General features: G+C 44.5%; 1 protein-coding gene across 1 annotated transcript in view; it reads left to right on the top strand.

Annotated features, from left to right (window-relative positions):
• notch2 (notch receptor 2) overlaps positions 1-27,607 on the top strand; it is an 85,019-nt gene that overhangs the window by 13,823 nt on the left and 43,589 nt on the right. Inside the window, exons 2-4 of the mRNA XM_084067460.1 lie at positions 1,573-1,654; positions 25,339-25,613; positions 26,483-26,690. Of these exons, the coding sequence (XP_083923586.1) occupies positions 1,573-1,654; positions 25,339-25,613; positions 26,483-26,690 (565 nt within the window). The remainder of the gene's footprint in view (positions 1-1,572; positions 1,655-25,338; positions 25,614-26,482; positions 26,691-27,607) is intronic.

Raw genomic sequence — 27,607 nt, 5'->3', positions numbered from 1 at the left:
GTAGCATCTAGCACAGGAAGCACACTTCTTCCTGTGGTGTGATGACTGTCTTGTGAACCCTGGGCTGGCTTTGCTTTGAAATCAGCTGACCTGACACTGACAGTACTCTTTACAGGAAGGAGCCCTGTGTGCACTCTCTATCTCTTTTAGAGATATGATCCTAAAAGCCTTTAACCACTTAAGCCATTAAGACCTGAGGCTGATTCTACAAATGCCTTCTAAATCAGTAGTTGTTCTCACACTTTCACGAGTTTTAAAAAATGTTCAAAAATTGCAGATGTACAAGTGACGCGCTGTGAGCCAGCGCAAAAATCTAAAATGACACACATGCTTTCCCGGTTTCATGGTAAGCACTGTACTTCACTGATTGACTAACAGTGAAAATAGACGATCAACAAGCCCACATCACAACGAGTCGCAATGTGACGCATTGTGAGTTTGTAGATGTGATATTTTCTTAATTTGTAAAAAAAAGTGACACTTTTGAACCCACGGCATAAATGACTGGGACATGGCCTATAATTGTGAGGCCAGCTTTAAGGTGCGGTGTGTGTGTGTGTGTGTGTGTGTGTGTGTGTGTGTGTGTGTGTGTGTGTGTGTGTGTGTGTGTGTGTGTGTGTGTGTGATGTAATGTGGTTAAAAAGCTGTGAAACTAAATGGCCTGACTGGATCATTCACAACAAAAGGTTTCCTCTGCCTTACTCCTCTGACAAATGGAACCCGGGAGCAACACCCTTCTGTTTGGTATGTTGTGCCAGCGATGGTGTGCGTGAAGACCACTTGAGCCCCATGTCTCTGGTGGCCTCGGAACCGCACAATGGAGGATGTGTCTGGCCTCGAGTGTCTCACTGGCGTGGAGATAGTCGGGCTTTGTTGTCTCTATCAAGGCTCACTTCTGTCTGCCTGCCTGCCTTCCTGCCTGCCTGCCTGCCTGCCTGCCTGCCTGCCTGTCCGGCTGCCCCCATGGCCACTGGCTGACTTCGGCCTGGCTTTGCACGGCTAGTTAGGTAGGTGGTTTAGCCCATACAGATGTTGGCAGGGTCGGAGATGGAGAGGCGAAAGGAGAAGAAGGTTTGCAGGCCGTGCTCGTCGAGAGCCAAGTCGTCGGTTCTGCTTTTTGTCATAGTACATTTCAGAACAGAGCCAAAACCATTGCACTGCTGCAGAGGTTTGGAACAGCGGCAGCGCCAACACACAGCAGAACAATCAGTTATAGGCCTAATGGTGTGGGTAAGCTTGGAATTCAGTGGAATGACAAAAAAACATTGTGAATGCATCCTTCAGCCATTCTGTGGGGGGACATTTATATATTAAGTCGATTATAATTTAAGCGTAGCTCTATTTACTGTAGCTCTAAAAACCTTTATGTTGGCTATCAGCTTAACCACTCAAAAACCCTCTACAAGCGCACGGCATGCCGCGGGGCCGCTTCGCGCCGCTTTGCGGCTTGTAGATCGGCTATTTCTGTCGGAACGTTCACCCCAGAATAGGGACACTTTAGGTTTCATGTGGTTAATTTGGTCTCCCGCGCTTTGTCCATGTATCCTCCTAACTCATTTCCTTGTCTTGCAGGGCTGCAGTGTGTCGATGGTGTGAAGCCGTGTGTTAACAATGCTACGTGTCAGACCTTCAGCAACGGCACTGGATACTGCAGGTGAGGCAAACTTTTCTATGTCCGAGATCAGGATAGCAGATATTAAAGTCCAGAGAACACACTAGGCCGAATTGATTGAACCAATACGCACAGCAGTTCTACTGATCAACATCACAATAAGAAAATGGCGTCGGTTGATACTTCAAAGGCCACAAGAGTCCCTTTTTTTTTTATCAGTCCCAGCCTGTCTGTGAGACATGAGGTTTTGCTCAGGCACAGAAGAGGGAATAAAGGACTCCTCTGTCTGACAAAGTACACCAGTACTGGGAACAGTCCCAATAAACACACTTCCACCTCCAACATAGCTTTTTGTGGGACATTTCGGGAATTTCCTTACTTTGGCTCTCGTTGCCATAGAACCAACGGCTCTCTAAGGTACTATCAGTACTGCTGTGTCCTGTGTGTGTGTGTGTGTGTGTGTGTGTGTGTGTGTGTGTGTGTGTGTGTGTGTGTGTGTGTGTGTGTGTGTGTGTGTGTGTGTGTGTGTGTGTGTGTGTGTGTGTGCGTGCGTGCGTGCGTGCGTGCGTGCGTGCGTGCGTGCGTGCGTGCGTGTGTGTGGGCCTATGGTGACAATGAGGGGTGCTTGGTATTCATCAGCTGATAACTTATTCAATATGCAACAAATGAACAAACTCAATCTGCTCATTCTGCTGACATGCATACAGCTTGATTGAATCAAACGTTTTGAATCAGGTAACCCATCCATTGTTACCGCAGATAGACATTTCAACGGCCAACTGAAGTATGTGGTGACATGTCAAAGCTATATAATCCAGTGACAAGTACATACAGGTAAAAGGAAATAATGTATGTATATTCAGTGAAAAAAAAGAGTGCTTTACTGTACACAGTAAAAATCCTCAGTGGTAATTTCCCTCTGAGAGTCAAGTGGAACCAAATAGACCCTTACGGCTATGTAAATGGTTCGATTTCTAACACTTTAGGAGTTAAATCAACACTCGGGATTTGACAGTGTTAGGTTGACGCAGTGACTTCATAATCTACGTCTGCCACTTTTTGACAGCTTGCCCTACTTTGTAATTATGTTCCAGCTATCTGTATAATTGTGTTGCCCCTCCCAAGCCGTGATCACCAATGCGAACACACCATCATCCGCGCGGTTCATGAACCTATCATATTTCATTTAATGTGATGTGAAACACACTGTGTGTCTGTTCCCAGAGTTTGTGTTTTTTTGGGTGGGAATTTCAACATTCTGATACTCCCGTTATAAGAGAAAGGGAAAGGCACATTCCTTAATCTGTGTTTCACATTCCTGCGTCTCGCTAATTGAAGGTCAGACAGAATGTTGTCTCGCAGGTGTAAGGAGGCTTTGTGTGTGTGTGTGTGTGTGTGTGTGTGTGTGTGTGTGTGTTTGTGTGTGTGTGTGTGTGTGTGTGTGTGTGTGTGGGGGTCTGTGGGTGTGTGGGTGTGTGTGTTGTATTTGTTAGAAACATCTACACACCATGACGTGGAGTTAGAATAGTAATCCAAACCCAAGTGGCTGATGTTCATGCATTGTCATCTGTTTTCATAAATGAGGTCCTAGATGTGGGAGTGAACTCCATCCAAAACAACAGTGAGATACACACTCGCACGCACGTGCAAACGCATGCACACACACACACACACACACACACACACACACACACACACACACACACACACACACACACACACACACACACACACACACACACACACACACACACACACACACACACACACACACACACACACACTGTAGTACGGTGCATGCACATGTGCAGTGCACATGCAGGCGTGTGCTGGATGCTTCAAATGGGATGCTGTTGTCAGCATGCCTTTTGAAGTATTTGCCATGTGCCATGTATATATTACATCATTGCTGTCGACTCAGGTGGAAAGTAACCTCTTATCTCCATATTTGAACTTTTGGTGTTTTCTTGTAAATGAATGCCCTACTTGATCATACTACAGTGTCACACAAAAGCATCAAGTAGGCTGATTACCATAGTTGTATTTAAGAGTCATCTGTGATAGTCCTTTTTACTCTCCTCGAATTGTGGCCCCACACTAGAGGATAACCGGGATGATTTTGCGTGACAATTGCGGGGGCGATCCCACCGATTTGAGTCTGATCTCAGCTCAGATTATCTGCCCAAATATAGCGTGAGGGGTTCACAGACATACTGTAAATATTAATGTCACCGAGTCCGACTGGATCGGAGTCTCCCAAGATATTTCCTGTCTATTATTGTTGTTGTTTAAACAGCGGCGTTGTTTATTTTATCATCGTCTGCTAAAGTGACTCCATTTGATTCAATTGTTTTTAATTAAATGTGTTTCACATGTGTTTTGAATGCATACAAAAGAAACATTTCAAGAGCTACTATTAAATACGGTAGTAAGAGATCATAATAGGCCTGTCTAGAATGAAAGGCAGACAGTGGAATCAGATGCCCTTTTTTAGGGTACAGAGATTACTATATTAACCCATTAAGACCTGGAACGCATTTGTCACTTTTTGATTTGAGCTAAAAAGCATTATTTTACACTTTGGCTATTCAAAAATAGCAGATCTACAAGCTCATAGCGCGGCACCGAGTGCCGCGCTATGAGCTTGTAGATCTGCTATTTTTGAGGGAAAAAAAACGAGAACATTTGTGAAAATCTTTGAATATATATATTTTTAAAGCGAACATTTGTAACTTAAATCTTCGCTTCTGGGGGTCCCTGGAACTAAATATTTTGAGATGGGGGGTCCGTGGCCAAATAAATATAATTTTGGGGGTCCTTGAAATGAAAAAGTTTGGGTTAATGGGTTCATTATGGCTTATGATAATCTTTGAGAGAGGAAAAGATATGGGTCGATGGATATCGGCCTATCGGTCTTCCTGTTCTCGGAAATATCGGTATTGCTGTCGGCCTTAAAAACACCATATCAGATGACCTTTAAAACGAACGATGATATCATTGATAAGGACAACAGCAGAGAGAGAGAGGGGGAGAGGGGGGGGGGGCTAGCCCTGAAGAAACACAGAGAGAGAGAGAGGAGTCATTCATTGGGTCTTTTCATTTTAGACCAGTCAGCTGACAGAGCGCAGGCCTACTGTTAGACTGATTAACTGGCCCATTTGAATACCGTCTGCATACACTCTCTCTCACACATGCACACACACACACACTCTCACACACACACGCACGCACGCACGCACGCACGCACGCACGCACGCACGCACGCACGCACGCACGCACGCACGCACGCACACACACACATGCCCTTATTCGGGGGGCTGTGCCACTGGTGAAAAGGGCCATTGTGTGAAAATCCCATTATGTGTTTATTAGGCTTCCCAGCATATTAAAGGCGGCTGGTTGTAAGTAAACAGTCAGTGGCCTCTTGGCTGAGATCAGTCTAATTATGTCCCATGCAGCTGGCTGAGGGGGTCAGGCTGGAAATACTGTCATAATTATGATGGTTTTTAAGAGATAGCTGACTGCCAGTCTTGCTTATCCAGCTAATCGGCAATATCTGTTGCACTGCGTGTCGTCACCCATATGTCCATGTATTGTGTCTTGTGTGTGTGTGTCACCCCTTGTTAATTTAATTTAACTGTTTACTGTTTTATGCCAAGTGTCTCTGCTAAAACAAATTCCTTTTTGTTTTTGACCTTGTTTCTGAGTTCTGAATATATTGTGCCTGTCGGGTGGAAACCTCGGAAACCTTTTTACTTTTCAGGATTCAAATTCACAAGTAGCAGATCTACAAGCTCGAAACGCGGCACTTCGTGCCGCGTTTCGAGCTTGTGGATCTGTTACTTTTGATCAAGTAAGGCATTAACCCATTGAGACCTGTGTCATTTTTTGATTTGAGCTAAAAAGCATTATTTTACACTTTGGCTATTCAAAAATAGCAGATCTACAAGTTCATAGCGCGGCACCGAGTGCCGCGCTATGAACTTGTAGATCTGCTATTTTTGAAAAATCTAGAAAATGTGTGCAAATTAATATATTTATATTCTTTTCAAGCAAACATTTGTAACTCAATTCTTTGCTTCTGGGGGTCCCTGGAACAAAATATTTTGAGATGGGGGTCAGCGGCCAAATACATATCATTTTGGGGGTCCTTGATATGAAAAAGTTTGAAAACCACTGACATAGAAACACAACTTTTTTCAAAAAACTGTTATGATTTAGAAGACATTTTGTAGAATCGGCTTCAGGTCTTAATGGGTTAATTTATGAAAAAACACAAAAAGTTAGAATATGGAGAAGGTTTCTGCCTGACAGCGACGATATGCAGTAATGACTCATTTCTATTCTTTATTTTAATCAAATCTAATAATGATCATAATAATCATAATAATCATAATATAGTGCCTCTGTCCTACTCCTCCCATTCAACCTCCCCCCCTCACTGCCAGGCGCTGTGCCAGCCTGTAGTGTAGGAGCTGCTAGCGTAGCGCAGGTGGCTCTCCCTGTCCGGCTTCTCTTCTCCCTGAACACAGCCGGTTGTGTTTGTAATGCACTGCAGTGAGAGCCGTGACGTCTGCGGTGGTGGACAGGTGCTTTACCCCTGCGCCACCTCCAGCGTCTCAATTATTATGTTATTTTGTGAATGACTTGTTGCACAATAGACAGCATGTGCTCCTGTGTCACACAATGCAGCCATGTAATCAGAGCGGTGCAGTGCGTTTCTCACTGGAATGTGAAAGGAATTAGCTCGTCCTCCTAAAAGCTGAACTTGACGTTCCTCGTCAATGTCACTGTGCTGCTGCTGCTGCTAGAGAGCCTTATTTGGCCCAGAAAGCCACGTTGTCTCATCTGGAAGGGAGTGATGAGAGAGAGATAGAAGAAGGAGTGTGGGAGAGGTTTTGGATGGCAGGGAAGGGCAGGGCAGGGCACCGCAAAGCTGTCTAACCGGTGAGACTGCAAGCCATCAGCCGGGGGGTGTGTGAGAGAGAGAGAGAGAGAGAGAGAGGGAGGTGTGTGTGTCACCTGTGAGTGTGCAACCATGTGTTAGTGACTGTCACTGTCTGTTGTGCTCCTTATTTGTGTGAATACCAGCACCTTTACCATTACAGTGTAACAAACAGATATGTACCAATACCATTTTTTCCTTCCTGACACCGATTCCAATAACTTGCGTATCCGTCGATACCGAGTACTGTGTACCGATACCAGTGTGTTATAAAAAATAAAATACAAATCTAGGACAGTGGTTCTCAAAGTCCCGCTGCAGAAGCATCCAAAATATTACTGTAAATGAAATATCATCACGTGAAAAATGACGTGGTATCGGAATTGCATAGACTGACATCCTTGCCGATACCGATACCAGCATTTTAGGCAGTATCAGCAGCTTTTACGACACTGGTATTGGAACAACTCTAGGAACAAACAGCAGCACACTCACGGCTGATGGTGAATCATTCGTGATGAGGTTGTATTTAGTTTTTCCCACACACCAGTCCAAGAGGGTTTCTGACACTAAGATGGAGTCTGATAGAGTGACTAGAGTACTACCTGCTACGCTGAGGCCAGATTCACTCACTGTCATTTAAAACCCTCTTTCTCTAGAACAAAATCCCTTTGTCTCATGCCTTGCTGGGTTATGGTGTTAACTGCTTAACTCTCTCTCTGTCTGTCTGTCTGTCTGTCTGTCTGTGTGTCTGTGTGTCTGTGTGTGTGTGTGTGTCTCTCTCTCTCTCTCTCTCTCTCTCTCTCTCTCTCTCTCTCTCTCTCTCTCTCTCTCTCTCTCTCTCTCTCTCTCTCTCTCTCTCTCTCTCTCTCTCTCTCTCTCTCTTTCTCTCTTTCTTTACTTTCCAGGGTAGTGGGGGTAGATTAGTTAAGAGTGTATTGTAGGCCCAGTGCCTGTTTGATCTGACAGGTAGAATTTGCCCGCAGGGCAAAGACAGAGGAAGGAGAGCGAGAGAGAGAGAGAGAGAGAGAGCTAAAAGAAAAGAGGATGTCTCTTTTCAGGTAACCGGAGAGGGAGTATCTCACTGCACAACTCCTTAATGATGAGAGAGGAGTGAAGGGGGTGGGGTGGTGCGGTGCGGGGGGGTCGGGGGCGTTAGAGCAAGTAGAGGAGTGGAGAAAGGAGAGAAATTACCCCCGTCTCTCTCTATCCGTCCTTCACCAATCTGTCACTCATCTGTCCCGTCCCTCTGTTGTCCCTCCCACTGCTCCAGGGGTTAGATTAGATGCCTCTGGAATCCTCTGGACACACCTCACCTGGCTCCTTAATCCTCCCCCCCCTCTCAATTTATCCCTCTGTTGTCTGTTATCTTTGTCTTTCCTGTTTAACCCATTAAGACCTGGAACTGTGTCATTTTTAGATTTGAGCTAAAAAGCATTATTTTACACTTGGCTATTCAAAAATAGCAGATATACAAGCTCATAGCGCGGCACCGAGTGCCGCGCTATGAGCTTGTAGATCTGCTATTTTTGAAAATTCGTGAAAATGTGTGCAAATCTTTGAATATATATATTTTCAAAGCGAACATTTTTAACTCAAATCTTTGCTTCTGGGGGTCCCTGGAACAAAATATTTTGATGTAATTTTTTGATATACTTTTGGGGGTCCTTCACATGAAAAAGATTGTCCACCACTGATATAGAAACATGCGTTTTTCAGAAAACTGTTGGGATTTAGGAGACATGTAGAATCGGCTTCAGGTCTCAATGGGTTAACCCCTGACCTTCTTGCCTGTGGCCGTACTACTAGCTCTACTGCTAGGCCGGTTTTCATTGGCCTATTGTCATCGTCGTTGGTTGGCCTAGTAGTTTCTATGCCTGTGGTGTCTTGTCTGTTTCCACATGCGTGCATATCTGTCTGATTGTGTCTAGATGTGTTTGTCTGTTTGTCTCACATTTGATCCATATCTATTTGCTCTTAGCTAGCTTACCTGCTTGATCCCTTCCTTTACCTGTTCTTCTGCCAACCTGACTACCTGTCTGCCTCGGCTGGCTTCCTGCCTTTTTATGTATGAGCATGTCTATGCCTTTTTTTTCTTCTCCATGGGTCTTTTTTCCCCCCCTCTCCCCGTCAGTCTGGCCGTCTGCCTGCCTGACTGCCTGACTGACGTTCTTTCTACCTGTTAACCCATTAAGACCTGGAACTGTGTCATTTTTAGATTTGAGCTAAAAAGCATTATTTTACACTTTAGGCTATTCAAAAATAGCAGATATACAAGCTCGTAGCGCGGCACCGAGTGCCGCGCTACGAGCTTGTAGATCTGCTATTTTTGAAAAATCGTGAAAATGTGTGCAAATCTTTGAAATATATATATTTTTAAAGCAAACTGTTTTTAACTCAAATCTTTGTTTCTGGGGGTCCCTGGAACAAAATATTTTGATGGGGGTCCGCGGCCAAATACATATCATTTTGGGGGTCCTTGACATGAAAAAGATGGAGCACCACTGATATAGAAACATACGTTTTTCAGAATACTGTTGAGATTTAGGAGACATGCAGAATCGGCTTCAGGTCTCAATGGGTTAATCTCTCTCTGTTTTGTGTGTCTCTCTCTCTCTCCGTCGGCGTCTGTCTGTCATTCAGCCCTGAGTCATCTTTCATCTCCTCGTTTACCCCTAGCAGAAACAAACCCATGATGTGATTTCCTCTCCACATCTCCTGTCCAAGTCTCATGTCCTCGGGTCAGAACGGGGAGAAGCAAGAACATAGCAGCCAGGCTGTGGAGGAAGGGAGGGAGGGAGGGAGGGAGGGAGGAAAGGGGAGGGAGATAAAGAATTAGAACAGAGCCCAGAGTAGAGCTGATGTGCTTCAGGCCCCATCACTCTGTTCCACCACACCCCTACACCCAGGGTTGCCAGATCTGCTTATTATAATTTCCCCGCAAGATTTTATTTGAAAATAGCAGATCTACAAGCTCACAACGTGTCACGATGCGACGCGTTGTGAGCTTGTAGATCGGCTATTTTCAAATAGCTGATGTATGTGTTAAAGTGCTCATGTGGCCCATAGTCGCTTCTTTTGCACTGGTTTTCCTAGACCTGGTTGCTTGTTTCTCTCACAGAATCTGGCAACACTGCCTACACCTTCACCTCCGATCATGTGCACACGTGTGCACGCACGCACGCACGCACTCGCGCACACACACACACACGCACGCGCACGCGCACACGCACACGCACACGCACACGCACACACACACACACTCAGATAATGACTCGACTAAGTACATAAATTCAAACCAAAGTCAACAGACCCTAAAGTATGAGATTTGGAAACCAAGGCAGTGATTTCTCTCTCTCCTGTGGTCTCCAAAGTACTTAACATCATCTCTCCTATCTGCCCCAGCCCAGCAGGATGTGATGAGAGAGTGTGTGTGTGTGTGTGTGTGTGTGTGTGTGTGTGTGTGTGTGTGTGTGTGTGTGTGTGTGTGTGTGTGTGTGTGTGTGCGTGCGTGTGTGTGCGCGTGCGCGCCGTGTGCCTGAGCCATAGTGATATGATTGTTTGTTTGTGTGTGATTGTGTGCAGAGCCTGAATTTTCGGCGGGATTGCGCGTATAGCCCTCCCCCTCTCTCTACGATGAGCCCCAAGGCTGTAGCCTTAGCTGTAGCGCGCTCTGCTCTCACTGCGTGATAACTTTCACACAGTTTGGTGCAGCAGGCCGCCAGGTTTCAATGTGAACTTTTAAAGTGTTGAAAACATGGCTGGCTGAAAAGTAAATGGACATAATCTAAAGGGGAAACCTCTCCGATAAAACCACGGGACCCCGAAAAGCGTTGGTAAACGACAGCACCAGTTATGTCAATAATAACTTTGTTAAAACCCCCCTTCCTGATTCCCGTTGCTACTGAGCATCAGTATTGGAAAAAGTACTCAAATGTTTTATTTAAGTAAAAGTATCAATACTGCTATGTAGAAGTTACAAGTAAAAGTCTGGAATTCAAAATTGACTTGAGTAAAAGTACAAAAGTATTGGTATCAAAATGTACTTAAAGTATCACAAGTAAAAGTACTAAAATGTTTGAAAATAGGCTATGTATAAGATAGGGCTAAAGTGGTTAATGTATGTTTTATAATGTAATCATTTATATCTGCAAAGTAACTAGTTACTAAAGTTTTCAAATAATTGTAGTGGAGTAAAAGTACAATATTTACCTCTGAGATGTAGTGGAGTAGAAGTAAAAGTACTGATAATTGGAAATACTCCAGCAAAGTAAAAGTTCCTCAGAATTGTACTTAAGGTACAGTACTTGCGTAAATGTACTTAGTTACTTTACACCACTGCTGAGCATAAATGAGGCTTTAGACAAAATGACAGTAAGAGTGCTAATCGTCTGCATCCTAAGCATATGACAGTAACGTTACTGAGGTGAAGCAGCAGCCAGGAGCCTAACTGGGTCAGAATTATATCCATGGAAGCACGCAAAGAGTGATGTCATGTGAGCAGTTAATTTATTTTATTTTATTTCATTTTATATATAACATTAAGTGGGAGGACATGAAGCGGAGTGGAGGAGACAGTGGGTACAAGAATAGCACGGAGAGCCACCACAAGAAAGGCTAAAAACACTGATGTATTGTACTGTAAGTTCAAAAGAAATTATAGAAATTAAAATACCAAGTGAACAAAGAGTAAAGACTGATGTCATGTGAGTAGTTTGATTATCCCTATTTTCTATAATAAATGTTGATGGGAGCATTATCCAATGTGCAATGGACTAGTTTTATGCTTTTTCTGTTAACAAAGTTGTTAATCGGATAGACATGACGCAGAGGAGACAGAGTACAAGAATAGAACAGAACAAGATTTTCACATTTTTTTCCCACAATTTTTCAAAAATAGCAGATCTACAAGCTCATAGCGCGGCACTCGGTGCCGCGCTATGAGCTTGTATATCTGCTATTTTTGAATAGCCAAAGTAATCGTAAAATGACACACAGATGCGCTCCCGGCGTATTGGTTAAGAAAGACTTAAGGACAGAGTAGAAGGAAAAAGAGACAGAAAAGTACAGAATAGTCGGAGAAGAGCAACAGAATGCAATCTGAGGCAAGAATAAGACCATAAGCTCACAACTAGTATCTCTCTCACTCCCTCCAAAGGGTATAAATATGCTTATGTGAAGTACGCTTTATGAGGGGGAATTCCCCCCACCCATTTTTGAAAAATAAGCGTCAGACCTTGCTCTGTGTGTATGTGTGGAATGCTGTGTGACTGAACTTTGTGATATGGTTGTGTGTGTGTGTGTGTGTGTGTGTGTGTGTGTGTGTGTGTGTGTGTGTGTGTGTGTTTGTGTGTGTGTGTGTGTGTGTGTGTGTGTGTGTGTGTGTGTGTGTGTGTGTGTGAGTGAGAGAATTCCAGGGGCACCTTGAGTCCAGGGTGTGTTCCCAGACTGGCATACAAAGAACTGAATTGCAGCTGGCATAAGATAGAGGGCAAGATTTGCCATTGGGGGGGTGCATGTGTGTGTGTGTGTGTGTGTGTGTGTGTGTGTGTGTGTGTGTGTGTGTGTGTGTGTGTGTGTGTGTGTGTGTGTGTGTGTGTGTGTGTGTGTGTGTGTGTGTGTGTGTGTGTGTGTGTGTGATGAGACAACTACTACACTGCTCATCATTGCCAACTCACCTGATAGGCGCTTGTCAACATGGGCTGCTGTTGGTGGCCAACAGGAACTGCTGCTCTCTGTCTCACACACACACACACACGCATGCACACAGACACACACACACACACACACACACACACACACACACACACACACACACACACACACACACTCCATCCAATAAAGCAAATAAACACACACACACACACACACACACACACACACACACACACACACACACACACACACACACACACACACACACACACACACACACACACACACATGCGCGCGTGTGTGTGCGTTGTGCACCTGCAGATTGAACAGGCCTGACAGATTAGTGGGGAATGTAGTGACCAGACCTTAAACCCACAGGACAGTGAAGTGACAAGTGGCTCCCTGTCACACAGCCAGCTCCTGGCATAGTGACATCTGTTGGCCCCAATGTGACACTCTGTCACCACAGGTCAGAGGTTACCTCTCTAACAGGTCAAACGCCTTATTCTTTTAATGACTTAATCGCTTAACCCATTAAGGCCTGAAAACCCTATTTCATACTTTGTCATACGATGGTGTTGCACGAAAATAGCTAAAAATAGCCGATTCAATGTTTTTCCGCTAGAATGACATGCCCAAAATAGGGCCGCCAGGTTGAAAGTGGTTAAACTTTAATACACAGATCTGAACACAACACAAATGTCAAAACACACCATAATAACAGACCAGTGAGACCACAGCACATTTTTATAATGATATTTTCATGGCAGTGACTAGCCCAGTCAGTCACAACCTTTTCGGGCACATGATCACTTAATCGTTTTACAGGAGGGCGTGATCACCCAGTGCCAGGCAATTTTACAACAAAGAACGAGTCAATCATTTTTAAAGCCTTTTTTTGTTTTTGCCATTTTCAAGCTTTGCTCAGATAGAGAGACAGGATACAAGGAGTGAGAGATACAGCATAGTGCCTCCTCAGGTCAGATTTGAAACCTGGGCGGCCTAAGCAAGGACTGAGGCTTAATGGTATGCACTCCACCAGGTGAGCCACTAGGGCACCCTGTGAGTCAATTATTTAATATGAATAATAGAGGTAAGTAATAAATTATGACTATTTGGGTAGAAAGGTGTTATGCACATTAAACAGTAATGTTTTTTAATGATGGTTGTTTTTGATCAGCTCAATTGATCACCTCAATATCCCAATCTGATCTCTGGTGTAGGTAGATCAAAAAATAACCATTTTTGGTTCAGTTTAGAGGTTTATAGCGTTTTACCTAGCGCTATGTAACAAATATAGCACATAACATAGCACATAAGTGACAAATACATACAGGACAGGTATTACGGAATATGTAGACAAGAATATCAGTTGCTTTTTTATGATTATTCAGTAAGTTCTGAAAGGTGATTATACAGTTAGCAGAATGGATGAACTGCGGGGTAATGACATCACAAGTGGAGGAAGATCCGATTGATTGACATTTTTATCGAACCGGGGACAATGCAATTATGTGGTCCACACACTCCACGGTCAACTAACAGGACACGCCCAGAATGAAGGGCGCCTCGGAGCCTCCTCTACTGGTGTATAACTGCAGCCTCTACAGTTAACACACTAGACACCAAATGAACCCAAAGTCCAGGATATACCGTACTACCCTGCGGTTCATCAACGTCCTTAAAGACTAGGACGAGCCCCCATTTGTTAGTTTTTTTCCCTGTAGAGTCTAGCCCTTTGTCCATTTGTTGTGAATTAATAAGCAATTCCTCCATGCGTATGGTTGAACTTTTTTACAGGCCCATAAGCCTATTGTCGACGACTCCACTTTGCGCCGCGGCCACAGGAACAGCATAATGACAGAACAAGCTAGGCAGGCAGGCAGGCGGAGGGAAGGTTCAGAGACAAAATGGGCTCTGTGCTCTCACGTACCGCAGTCTGTCAGATCAGCCTTTTTGAACGTGTTCCTAAATACAGTCTGAGATTTCACCACATGGCCTTCCTCTTGGACTCCACCCTCCTTCATACTTCTTTATACTCTCTCTCTGCTGTGCTCCTTCCTCTCACTCTCTTTCTCTCTCTCTCCGCTAAAGGTCTGCTTTCTCTTTCTGTGCTGCTCTGTCGTTCTTCTCTCTCTATTCAGCCCTCTCTGTATTTCCCCCCTCTCTCTCTCTGTCCATCTCCTGTCTCTCCCTCTCTCTCTCTCTCTCTCTCTCCTACCTCACCCTCGTTCACTCTTCCACTCGAACCACAAATCCTCCCTTGTCTTCTTCTCTCTATTAATTTCTCGTCACTCGCACTCCTCCTCCTGTCCCCACCCCCACTTCTCATGTTATTTTTGCTGCCTCGTTTCCCATATGAAAGGGAGAAGGAAAGACTGCGGAGAGAGAGGGAGTGTGCTGAGGAGAGAGAGAGAAAGAGAGAGAGAGAGTGGTGTTTCCAAAAATACGGCTCTGGCACTTGAAAGGAATCAAAATATGGTTGTCCTCAAAAGAGGCATTACAGTAAGTTTGTGTCCCGCCGTAGTTTATTGCTGTTATAGTACACACATACAGGGCAGTAGCTCCAAAGAAAAGAGTCTACTTAACTAGTCAAACGTCGACAAGACTTTGTAGACCTGCTCTGGACTTTGTTTTGCGGGCACAACACAACAGGGAATTACAAAGAAAATGTCTGTTTGAATTGAAACTAGCTTGAGGAGAAAAGTGTAAAGTGCGAAAGTCATTTTGCTCTTATATAATGCAAAATCAGCACAGGCAGTGGTGGAAAGTAACTAAGTACATTTACTTAAGCACTGTACTTCAGTACAATTTTGAGGTATTTGTACTTTACTTGAGTGTTTCCAATTTCCAATACTTTTACTTCTACTCCACTACATCTCAGAGGCAAATATTGTACTTTTACTCCACTACAATTATTTGAAAACTTTAGTTACTAGTTACTTTGCAGATATAGACTATGATATAATGAAACATACATTAACCACTTTAGCCCTATTTTATACATAGGCTATTTGAAAGCAGATCTACAAGCTCATTTGAAAGCTCATTTGAAAGCTCACAACACGTCGCGATGCGACGCGTTGTGAGCTTGTAGATCTGCTATTTTCAAATATTTAGTACTTTTACTTTTGGTACTTTAAGTACATTTTGATGCCAATACTTTTGTACTTTTACTCGAGTACATTTTTAATTCTGGACTTTTACTTGTAACAGAGTATTTTTTATATTGCAGTATTGGTACTTTGACTTAAGTAAAGAATTTCAGTACTTTTTCCACCACTACACACCACTACAGGTAAAAAAAAAAGAACACCTACAAAATGTACACGTAGGTGTGTTTTCACACTCTCAGAGTTAAATGATCCAAAATGGACCCTTTTAGGGATGGCCAAATGGAGACATTTTATTAACCGTTTACCGTTAGGCCTTACCGATTAATTAATCGATAACCGTTGTGTGTATTTTGGACCTTTTTTAAGGTCCAAAATACATTTTATTTTGAAGGGCCAAGTCTACACAGTTTGTTTTGTGTCTCCAGCAGAGTTTCTTGTGTCTCTATCTCTCTCTGGAAGAGGTTGCACATGAACTCTGCAGCCGCACTGAGGCGCTCCAACACAAACAATACCAATACAAAGACGAGGAAGAAGAAGAATAAAGTGGAAGTCACGCGTGGTTGCAGGTGTAGACATGGCTTTGAAAAACATTTTGGCCCTTAAAAAAAAAAAAAAAACGATTTCTTAACGGTTAACGGTTATCGGTTATCGGTTGGCCATCCCTAGACCCTTTGCAGGTGATATTTACACCCTCTGGGCTAAACTCACTCTGGGGATTTTTACTGGGGAATGGTAGAGACCGCATTGACTTGTGCACTTGATGTGCATGATGATCCATGCATGCATATACAGGACCACAGCACAGCGAGCAGACCACCTACATACCAGCCCAAACCACAGAGGGATCCAGAGGGCTTGAAATGTGAGCAGGAGGGGCCTGTTTATACAGCTCTCTCTCTCTCTCTCTGTGTCTCCCTTTCTGTGTGTCTCTCTCTCTCTCTCTCTCTCTCTCTCTCTCTCTCTCTCTCTCTCTCTCTCTCTCTCGCTCTATCTCTCTACCACTCTCTCTCTTTTTCTCTGATGGCCTCAGGGTAGAGAGAGAGAGAGAGCATGATGGAGTTATTAAGCATCACATGGGGGAGAGGTGACTGGGTGGGGGCGGGGGGGGGGGGGGGGGTGGAAAGGTAGAAGGAGGAGAGGAGTAACGAGGAAAGAGGAAGGGAGGGAACGCACGAGGAAGGAGAGAGAGAGAGAGAGAGAGAGAGAGAGAGAGCAGACATAACGAAGTGGGAGTGCGAGGGAGGGCGAGATATTATACAAGTGAGTGAGAAAGACGCCCTCCCTCCTCCTCCTCCTCATCTTCCCACTCTGCTGCCCACTCCACACACACACTCCCCACGGCCCACAGCCAGGACAGAGAGAGGTCAGCACGCCTTCCTACGGAGGGAGGGGGGGGGGGGGGGGGGGGGGAGGAGGAAAAAGGAGTGCAGAGCGGAGAGAAGGAGAGAGGCAGATTGAAAGAGAGAGAGGGGTGCAGGAGACGAGGGCGCTAATGTGAACCAGCTGTAGAAATCTGACACCCCGAGAGTGAGAGAGAGAGAGAGAGAGAGAGAGAGAGAGGGGGAGAGAGAGAGGGAGAGAGAGAGGAGGAGGGGAGGTAGAAAAGCGAGACAGGGAGGGAGAAAAAAAAGGTAGAAGAGGGAGAGAGAGACAGGCTACAGAAAACTACACACAGAGAGAGAGAGAGAGAGAGAGAGAGAGAGAGAGAGAGAGAGAGAGAGAGAGAGAGAGAGAGAGAGAGAGAGAGAGAGAGAGAGAGAGAGAGAGAGAGAGTCCCGCATGGAGCGTAACAAAGAATCCTATAGATAAGTTTGGCAGCAGAAACCTCTTTCTGCTGACTTCTTCCTGAAAGTAGAGCTGACTTTAGTCTGCTCATTTGTGTGTATGTGTGTGTGTGTGTATGTGTGTGTGTGTGTGTGTGTGTGTGTGTGTGTGTGTGTGTGTGCGCGTGTGCGTGTGTGCGTGCGTGTGCACGTGGGTGTGTGTGTGTGTGTGTGTGTGCGTGTGTGTGCGTGCCCGTGCATGCGTGCGTGCCCGTGCATATGTGTGTGAGTGCCTTACTTTGTGTGCATAGTACATAGCTGTACATATATGTTCACGTACCGTATCATGCATGCCCGTGTGTACGTGTGAGTGCATTTCTTAGTGCGTATACAGTACATAGCAGTACATGTACTGTATGCATGCATTGCATACTAATGTCCTGAGTTAGTTCATATAAAAGAAGTCTAGACTAGTCTAAAAATGACTATAGCAGAACATTCCCCCTGCGCTGTGTTTCACCATTGTTTTAGTGTTTGTCGCCGAGGGGTGAGTCACATGCAGCTCGGTGTCTCGGCGTTTTCTCACACACACACACACACACACACACACACACACACACACACACACACACACACACACACACACACACACACACACACACACATAAAGTACTCATCGAATGCCTAAAGTGAATCATGCACAGCCTTGTCTGTTTGCTGCAGGCCACTGTGATGTAGCCACAGGCCAGTAATGAATAACCTAACTTACACACACACACACACACACACACACACACACACACACACACACACGGTGGAACCTGAAGGACGGGGGTGTTATCCACCAGCCGCCTGACGCCATGACATTTGGCTTTGTCAACAGCAGCCCTGATAACACTGATTGAATTTAATTGACTTTTATCTGGCATCTTCTCTCCATCGGCACATTTGAATTTTCGCCTTTGATTTTTTCCTTTTTTTTCCCTAAGCAGAGGGTGTGTGTGTGTCAAAATAAAGTCAAGTTGCACGTTCACTTTGTTTTATTTGCTCTATACTTTTACTTACTTTATTTGCTCTACTATATTTGAGTATGTTTATAATAGTCTGCTTACTACATACACGGTTTTCTGAAAAAACATATGTTTCTATATCACTGGTTTTCAAACTTTTTCATGTCAAGGACCCCCAAAATATGAATTTGGCCGCGGACCCCCATCTCAAAATATTTTGTTCCAGGAACCCCCAGAAGCAAAGATTTGAGTTAAAATGTTCTAAAAGGTCTTAATGGGTTAGTATGTCGTCTCTGTCGGGTGGAAACCTCATATTATGTCCAAAAGGATTCAAATTCAAAATTAGCATAAGTAGCAGCAGATCTACAAGGTTTCGAGCCGTGTTTCGAGCTTGTAGATCTGCTACTTTTGATACTTTCGTGTGACGCTTGTAGTATGATCTTGTAGGGCGTTAATTTACGAAAAAAACACTTATACAACAATTATGGAATTATATTATATATATCTTGAAATATATTTGGCCTTAACCGGGCCAGCAGTGGCTGCTTGGGAATCTGAAGTTTCCCGGTTCGATCCCCGGCTCCCCCTTGGTTAATTTGGAAATGTCCCCCCGACACTAAAACCCTCACTGCTCCCGATGAGCAAGTTGTTTGGTGCCTAGCGTGGCAATGTTGCATGGCTGGTGGTGAATTCAATCCAGGAAAGCATCTGTGTCATTTTAGATTCTTTTGGCTATTCAAAAATAGCAGATATACAAGCTCATAGCACAGCACCGAGTGCTAATCTAAAATGACACAGTTGCGTTCCCGGACTGAACGGGTTAACTAACCTAAGCCCTATTTTATACTTTGTTTTAGGACGGTGGCGTGCAAAAACAGCTAACTGCAAGCTCACAACTTAATGCACTGAGACTCAAAGCATTTCAATATTTGCACCTTATAATGACTTGCCCAAAACAGGGACGCCGTGTTGAAAGTGGTTTAGCAGTAAGCATGTCATTGGCCGCAGTGGAAGCTCCGCCCTGCTGTGTTGTTGCTGTGCATTTGATCAGTGATGCATGTTGATGTGATGTGACGTCCGTCCACTTGAGAAGCAGGAGGTAGCAAACTGTGAGGACATAATCGCCTTCCATCAGGCAGAGCTGCCGTGTTGTGTCTCAACAAGACATAAAACTAGTAGTTCTTAAACTTTTTTCATGTCAAGGACCCCCAAATTGATATGTGTATGGCCACGGACCCCCCAAAATGTATTGTGCCAAGGATCCCCAGAAGAGAAGATTTATGTTAACTCATTTCCTGCCAATCGCGCATAAAGTCGTTCTATTAAATAGCGCACTTGTCCGCCAAATCGCATAAAGTCGTTCTATTAAAAAAATTAGGCAAGCTGTTTTAGGCACCGTAACACAGCTCTGGGATTATCCATCGTCAATGATAGAAGAAGTATGTGGATGTGAGATCATTCCAAAAAACGTCACTTCCGCCCGCCCTGACTATGGGATTTTCAGAAAAACGGCTGTAACTCAGTTGCTGTTTTTTGCATTGAAAACCACTGTTTTCAGCGAGCCCCAGCCCCAAAATGGCGGATTGCGGTTGGAACGTTGTGGTCCGTCTGAATACACAGATCCCTCCTCTTACCCCTTTTTTGGAATACAATGTCGCCTCCACGGCGTTTGAAATGTCATCGGATGAAGGTAATTACGCTGGCAAGGGGATAACAAACGATGTTTAATACCTTGGCGGGTGATGTGATGAAGAAAATTCAAAATTATTCAAAAGTTTCCTTGATCTAAGTTTTTGATATAGTAGCAGATGTAGAAGATGAAAGTGGTTAATATGATTGTGATGCTGTATTAACTGCTTTTTCTGGGGACCCCCTGGAACCCCCCAAGGACCCCTGGGGGTCCCCGGACCATAGCATAAAACTACAACATCTTACGAAGGCCTTCAGTGTCCAATCTTACACACACACACACACACACACACACACACACACACACACACACACACACACACACACACACACACACACACACACACGCACACGCACGCACACACACGTACGTCATATTTAATGTGAAGTGGCTCATAGTGGGGCTTACGTTTGCAACAAAGCTCTGGCGTCCAGTTCCCTCCCTTCCATTCACGGTGTAAAAGAGCTCTACCTTTACTTTGAACATGTGTCTCATGTTTCTCAAAGATTTTAAACAGTGAAAATGTGCAAACCATACCAGCCCATCCCCCCCCTGCCCGCCCTCCCCGTGAAATGTAAACCTGGTATTAACCTGGACATGCTGGTCTTTGTGTGACAGCGTGCTAATGTGATGTATGTGTCACAGGGCATAGGGCCATGTTGTTACTCTGAGAGAGAGAGACAGAGAGAGAGAGAGAGAGAGAGAGAGAGGGGCTGAGAGCTTGTCAGGGGGAGAGGAGAGCAGTCCTAATTCCCAGGGTGACTGCCTTGTTGTGATACCCTGACCAAGCTGTGTTTGTGTTTAGAGTAGGGAGGCTGAGTAGTCTGATGAGGGGAGGGACATCGCTGACACAGTGCACGCTCGCGCATGTGTGTGTGTGTGTGTGTGTGTGTGTGTGTGTGTTTGTGCGTGCGCATGTGTGTGTGGTGGGATCACTGTGTCTGGTTGTGTGTGCGACTGTGCGTGCACATGTGTGTGAGGTGGGAACGCTCTTTGAGTAAAATGTCCGTGTGTGTGTGTGTGTGTGTGTGTGTGTGTGTGTGTGTGTGTGTGTGTGTGTGTGTGTGTGTGTGTGTGTGTGTGTGTGTGTGTGTGTGTGTGTGTGTGTGTGTGTGTGTGTGTGTGTGTGTGTGTGTGTGTGGTAGTGGGTCGGGGTTGGGGGGTTGCAGCCTCAGACATGCTGATAGAGGAATGGAGACAGGCCAGAGGTGTCTATTGTAGCATGTCTAATCTGAGAGGGTCCTGCAGTCACCTTTACTTTGAAGATCTGGTGTCTCTCTGTCCGCCCCCCTCTCCCCTCTCATCTCTGTTTATCTGTTTACCAACTCCCCGGGTATGACAGTTAATATATACGTATATAAATTATAAATCCTGTCCCTATTTTGGGGCATGTCATAGGTGAACATTCAACGAAAATAGCAGATCTACAAGCTCACAACAGCACATCTCGTGGCGACGCCTTGTGAGCTCGTACATCGGCTAATTTCGTGAAAGAGATTTGGTGTAGAGGGGGGAAAAGTAGCAGGCCAAGGAAGGATATAGACCCCTGGGGGACCCCGGTTAATGAAGTATGTATGGTTAAAGTGATTAAAAGAGCATTGATATGAGGGAGGTGTGTTTTATCGCTTAAAAGTGAGGCTGGAAATTTTGGCACCAATGTTGCCTGGCGGCTCGTCGCGGGTTCGAGTCCCGATCCTGACGGCCTTTGCTGCGCGTCACTCCCCATCTCTCTCTCCCCGTTTCATGTCTAACTTCACTTCACTATCTACTATCTAACTAAAATAGAATCCAAAAAAGAAAAAATGGAGGCTGGAAGTTCTATCCTTTCTTGTGTTGAGTTTTGGGTAATAAGCATGTACATTTCATATGCAAGCTTGCATTTAGTCAAGCGTGTTGTGCGGGAGTGTTTGTTTACTTTGAAGATACGCCACTTTTTAGTTCTTTGGGTGGCGACGACGCATGCACACTCGCACACACACATGCACACTGTATCTGATTGATCTCGGAGAAGACGTCTCCCTGGCATGATTCACGGCCGTTCGTGTTCCCATGTGCAGACAACCTAATATCTTCAAGCTGCTTTCGGGTGGAGTGCATGATTAGCCAGTAACAAATATAGCTTCAGTACGTGTGAGAGCTGGATTTCAAATGATTCCCATCTCCGTTTCACTCGGCCTCCCAAGTCCCAACATCGATCTCAGCTCTGTTTGGGGGTTTATGCTTATTCTGTGTTTCGCTGCAGTTCATTTGTGAATACAAATGTAGCGATTCCAAATAGTTATCGACAAGGATACTGTACGTGTGTGTCTGTGTGTGCGTGTGTGTGCGTGTGTGCGCGCACAAAGTTTTGATATGTGTGCGCATGAGCACACCAATGAGTGAGTGTGTGTTACTGTGTTTTTTTTGTGTCTCTGCTTGTCTATTAGGTTACCTGAGCCCCTCTAGGGAGCTAGGTGTGGAGGCCTGCATCTGAGAGGCGGCAACCTTCTACCAAAGCCCATAGTCCCCAGACAGCATGTCCGCCATGTGCCGTACACACACACACGCACACGCACACGCACACACACACACACACGGACACACGGACACACGGACACGGACACACGGACACACGGACAAACACACCGGTAGACCGTGCGGCTGAATGAATGCTGACTTACTGTAGAGATGTACAGTAAAAGTGTAAAACTACCTGACTTAAAGGGACTACACCATGAATTTTAGCTTTTCCTTCTTTTTGGTGTGTTTTTAGTCTCCCCTACCTCTCTTCTATCCCAAAAAAGACCCCAGTTTGAACACTCAGGCTTTCACAGCATATCTGGGGTTTTCTGTAAATTGGTCTAAAACAGACCAAACTGATTTTCACCCGAACGTGACGTCACGTTCGGTACAATCCCTCCTGTTTTTTCAGTTCCAACTTCTGTTTTTTAGTTAGTTGGAATGAGTATATCTGAGGCTTGATTTAGGCTCAAACCTTTTGAAAAACCTATTTTTTATTCATGGTGTAGATCCTTTAATGCTCACATTTCTGTTAGGGAACAAGAGCGATACCGAAGGCATGAAGGTCTCTGTTGTCTCACTTTAGGGAGTTTAGAGAGAGAAGTGGCAAGTGAAAGTAGGAGGTAAAGTCAGAGGTAGATAGAGGAATAGAAAGCATTAAGCAAGTTAAGAGGTAGTGCATGAACCCTATTCGTGCTGTTGTGTAATGTACAGATGTGCCATTTCAAAACTTCAAATGTCCTGCCATCGGCAAGACAGTACATTTTCAGGGGATTCCCAGGGCAATAAGAGGGACAAAGAAGGGCATTTAAAATGCTGAATTATTTTGATGATCACTGCTTTTATGATGCTAATTAATTTGAGCAACTGGTCAAGGACCTCTTCAAATCACCTTTCGCCTCATAATGAGTCTGACACCTTCTTCAACACACATTCTTTTGTTCTCATGTATATGGATGTCTGTTGAAGGGAAAAACGGGGGTGTGTAGTGACAACTTCTTTTCAGGGGTGCATTTTTAAGGTCAGAACAGGGAGGAAAAAATGCATTTTCAGGGCACTTTCAGGGAAAGAACAGTAACGTGTGAAGTTTTGAAGTGGCACATCTGTAATAATTGCCTCCTCTTACGCTTCTTGTCATGTTGTAGAATCACTTTACAAAACAAGAACAAGATAAGATAGAGAGAGGAGGAGAAGGAAAGGACAACATAAAACAAATTAACCCATAAGGGTCCATTTTTACACAACGTGAGGATCCGGTGTGACTGTTTGTCTTCTTAACACTGAAAAACCCAAAGACCTTGTCGTTCAGTAAGGTTAGGAAACACACATTTTGTTAATGCATTTTAGTATATTGTGTACACCCATCCTCCATGACTGTTTCAGAATGTAATACTATTAACCCATTAAGACCTGGAACGCATCTGTGTCACATTTTGATTTGAGCTAAAAAAGCATTATTTTACACCTTGGCTATTCAAAAATAGCAGATCTACAAGCTCATAGCGCGGCACCGAGTGCCGCGCTATGAGCTTGTAGATTGGCTATTTTTGAAAAATCGTGAAAATGTGTGCACATCTTTGAATATATATTGTTTAAATCGAACATTTTTAACTCTATTCTTTGCTTCTGGGCGTCCCTGGGAAAAAATATTTTGAGATGGGGGTCCGCGGCCAAAATATATATAATGTTGGGGGTCCTTGACATGAAAAAGTTTGAGAACCACTGATATAGAAACATATGTTTTTTTCAGAAAACTGTTGGGATTTAGAAGGCGCTTTTAGAATCGGCTTCAGGTCTAAAAGGGTAAAACTACTAATATTTAGTGACTAGCAGTTGTGAAAGGGCGAGTACATAACATTTTACAATGCTGCCGAGACTCGAGACTCCCATTTCTTATTAACCCCAGCTCTACGGAACACACTGTGGCCTGAGGCAGCGATACAGCTTTCTGGTCAACGCTGATGATGGGTAACAGTGCCTGAGACGTGGCCTCAGTATTGTTGCTTTAATCACAAAGAAACATCTCGTTACCGGGAGGGAACATTTGATATAGATAAATCGCTTTCGACCCAGTTTCTGCTGGACTGGCCTGTTGGCTGTGGTTATGAGTAGCCCTGCTACATTAACCAGGGGAAAAAACCTTAAAAAAAAACAGTATCTATCAAGATCAAGTGTTTGTCACTGCTAATGTTTCTGCCAAGTTTCAGTCAGCTACTTCCAGATACGTAGATAGCTATCTACTAACGTCACGCTCTTCTGCTTTTAGACTTCTTGTTTTGTCGCCTGTGCCCTCTGTTTAACCCAGTGGTTTCAGATGTTTGTGGCCAAGAGGCACACCGAACAAATATTTAACCACTTAAGGCCTCATTTCATACTTTATTATTTTACACTTTGGCTATTCAAAAATAGCAGATATACAAGCTCGTAGCGCGGCACCGAGTGCCGCGCTACGAGCTTGTAGATCTGCTATTTTAAATTGTGAAAATGTGTGCAAATCTTTGAATATATATATTCTTTTAAAGCGAACATTTTTAACTCAAATCTTTGCTTCTGGGGGGTCCCTGGAACAAAATATTTTGAGATGGGGGTCGGCGGCCAAATACATATATTTTTGGGGGTCCTTGACATGAAAAAGATTGAGCTGATGTAGAAACATACGTTTTTCAGAATACTGTTGGGATTTAGAAGACTCGGGATTTGTAGATTCGGCTTCAGGTCTTAATGGGTTAAGAGACGAGAAAGACAAACCTCTCTAGTAATTTGGTCATGCAATAGACTCCTGTTTGCCTGCTTTGATGTGCTGTGTGAATACTGTGTGTGTGTGTGTGTACTGTACACCCAAGCACTCTTGTGATGCTGATGCTGCCCTAAGAGGCTCTCTCTGATGTGGTTACAAGTTCCTGGCTGAAATGTACTCTTTTGTTTTGCTCTGTTTGCCTCTCTGTCAGGCGCGCATGTGTGGTCATTTATCACTGTATTCTTCCTTGTTTGTAGAGGATATCTGTCCTAAATCCCTGTGTGTGTGTGTGTGTGTGTGTGTGTCTCCAGGTGCGCCACAGGTTACCTGGGCGAGTACTGCCATCACAAGGACCCCTGCCACCCCACGTACTGCGTCAACGGAGGAAACTGCTCGGTGACCCTGTCGGCCGGCGTGCCCGTACCGGGCAGCACGGCGTGCGCCTGCCCCCTCGGCTACACCGGGCAACACTGCCAGACCCCGCAGAACTCCACCTGCTACCCCAACAACCCCTGCGCCAACCGGGGCAACTGCACCCTCCTCTCCCTCGACAAGTACAAATGCCAGTGTGCCAGAGGATGGACAGGTGAGATATTAATACATACTGTATGCCGGTCTATTGAATGTAGGCCTGTCACAATTATTTCATAATAATTTAATCGCAATTATTTGAGGTAATCGCAGTTGTTTCGCATAATCGTCATAATCGTTTCCAGGTTGAAAAAATGTTCATATATTTTCCAAGAATAGCGGAAATACCCCACCCCACCTTATCTTCAAGCTTATAGTGTGTCACGAAGTGGCGCGTTATAAGCTTGTAGATCTGTAGATAAGCTATTTCCGCTACGCTAAATGTGTCAGTAAATTCTTTGTACATTTAATTTCTTTGTCATATATCTGACCCGTAAAATATTTGATTATGATGCCTAAAAGACAAACAGAAATGAAATTTTTATTCATATGTTCCACTGTTCAACGCCAAAAACACAATGAAATCATGAATCGCCCTAATTAAATGCACTGTGAGCGCGTAGGGCTAATTGTCTAGTCTGTTGGATGTGGGAGGGATTTCATCCCCCGTTTGATCTTTAGAAACTCCATACATGTTTTTGGTAAACAGGTGCCGCGGTACGAATGGAACTGGAGAGAACAATACTGTAATTTAAAACACAATGCAGCCTGACCATTTTCCTCCATACCGCTGTTATAATCCAGGGTTTGAACCGCAGCCAGTCAGCCAGCAGGGCCAGCCAGAGTTCAGACCGGTTGAAAGATTGGGTATTGTTGGATGGGATGTTAGAAACAGAGACAGATTCATCAGTCGCTGTGTTATTAAATGTAATCCCACCTCATTTGTAATCCTCCCTGCCTCCCTCCCTCCCTCCCTCCATCCTCCTCCTCCTCCTCATCGTCCTTCTTCTTCTCCTCTCTACCTCCCCCTCCCCCTCCCTCCAGGTGTGAGGTGTGAGCTGTCAGACAGCTGTCTGTCCGGTCCCTGTGCTAACGGAGGTTCCTGCAGCTCTCTCGCCGGCGGTCGCTACGCGTGCTCCTGCCCGTCCGGCTACCACGGCCCGCGTTGCCTCAACGACACGGACGAGTGCGTGGTCAGCCCCGCCGTGTGCCAGAATGAAGGCGTGTGCGTCAACACCCCCGGATCCTACAGGTCAGAGCAGGGGTCTTCAATAAGGGGGTCCGCCCAAATCTTTGTGTGACACGATTTTATTTTCTACTATTAACCACTTGAACCCTAGCGTCCCTTTTCTGAGGAGAACTTTAGCCAAAAATAGATCGGCTGTTTTTGGCAAAGAGGTATAGGTGTAGAGGGAAAAAAAGAGCAGACCAAGTAAACAAAAAAAGTATAATCTGAAACACAATTTTATACAATGTAGAGGGGGTCCCTGATTCATCTCTCTCTCAGCTGGGGGGTTCCCTGGGTTAGAGGGAACAGACAAATGACTATGTTGTTTGCTTAGAGAGTTTTTTCTTTTATAGTATTCTCAATTACATTCGTGAGTCGGACGCAACGTCATTCTGTTCTGCTGTGCACTTGGGTACAGTTTGAATGACAAAGTTAACCTTGAACCTTGGTCCTTGACGGAAAGACATTACAGTAGATACTAGAGTGCCTCAGTTAATTTATCCATTTGGAACTCTGAAAGTGTACAAATGCAACCACATGGACCGGATCCCTCTGGATTTTACAGTGTGGACATATAATTTAATGTATTTTCATTGATTTATTTTATTGTCTAATTTGATGCACTTTGCAAGCAATGTTTTTAAAGTCATGTAACAATAAAGTTGTTATTTTGTTATTATTATTATTGTCTCCGCCAGGAGACATTGTTTTCACTTTCCGTGAAACAAGCTAACATTGGTCAAGCCTCACGTGACACGTGACAATACGGTGAAATAGTGTGATCTGATTGGCTAGTGACGTATAGCGGCCTATAAATACATGTGTCACTTTGAAAGAGTCTGTGCCTCTTTCAAAGTGAGGTAAGACAGGAATAATCACGAAATGGCTGAGAAATGGCGGATACTGTAACAATTGGATAGGACACTTACACAGACAGGACA

Source organism: Gymnoscopelus microlampas (genome assembly GCF_963454915.1).
Source record: "Gymnoscopelus microlampas genome assembly, chromosome: 9".
Classification (NCBI taxonomy): Eukaryota; Metazoa; Chordata; class Actinopteri; order Myctophiformes; family Myctophidae; genus Gymnoscopelus; species Gymnoscopelus microlampas.
This window is presented reverse-complemented; position numbering and strand designations above follow the sequence as displayed.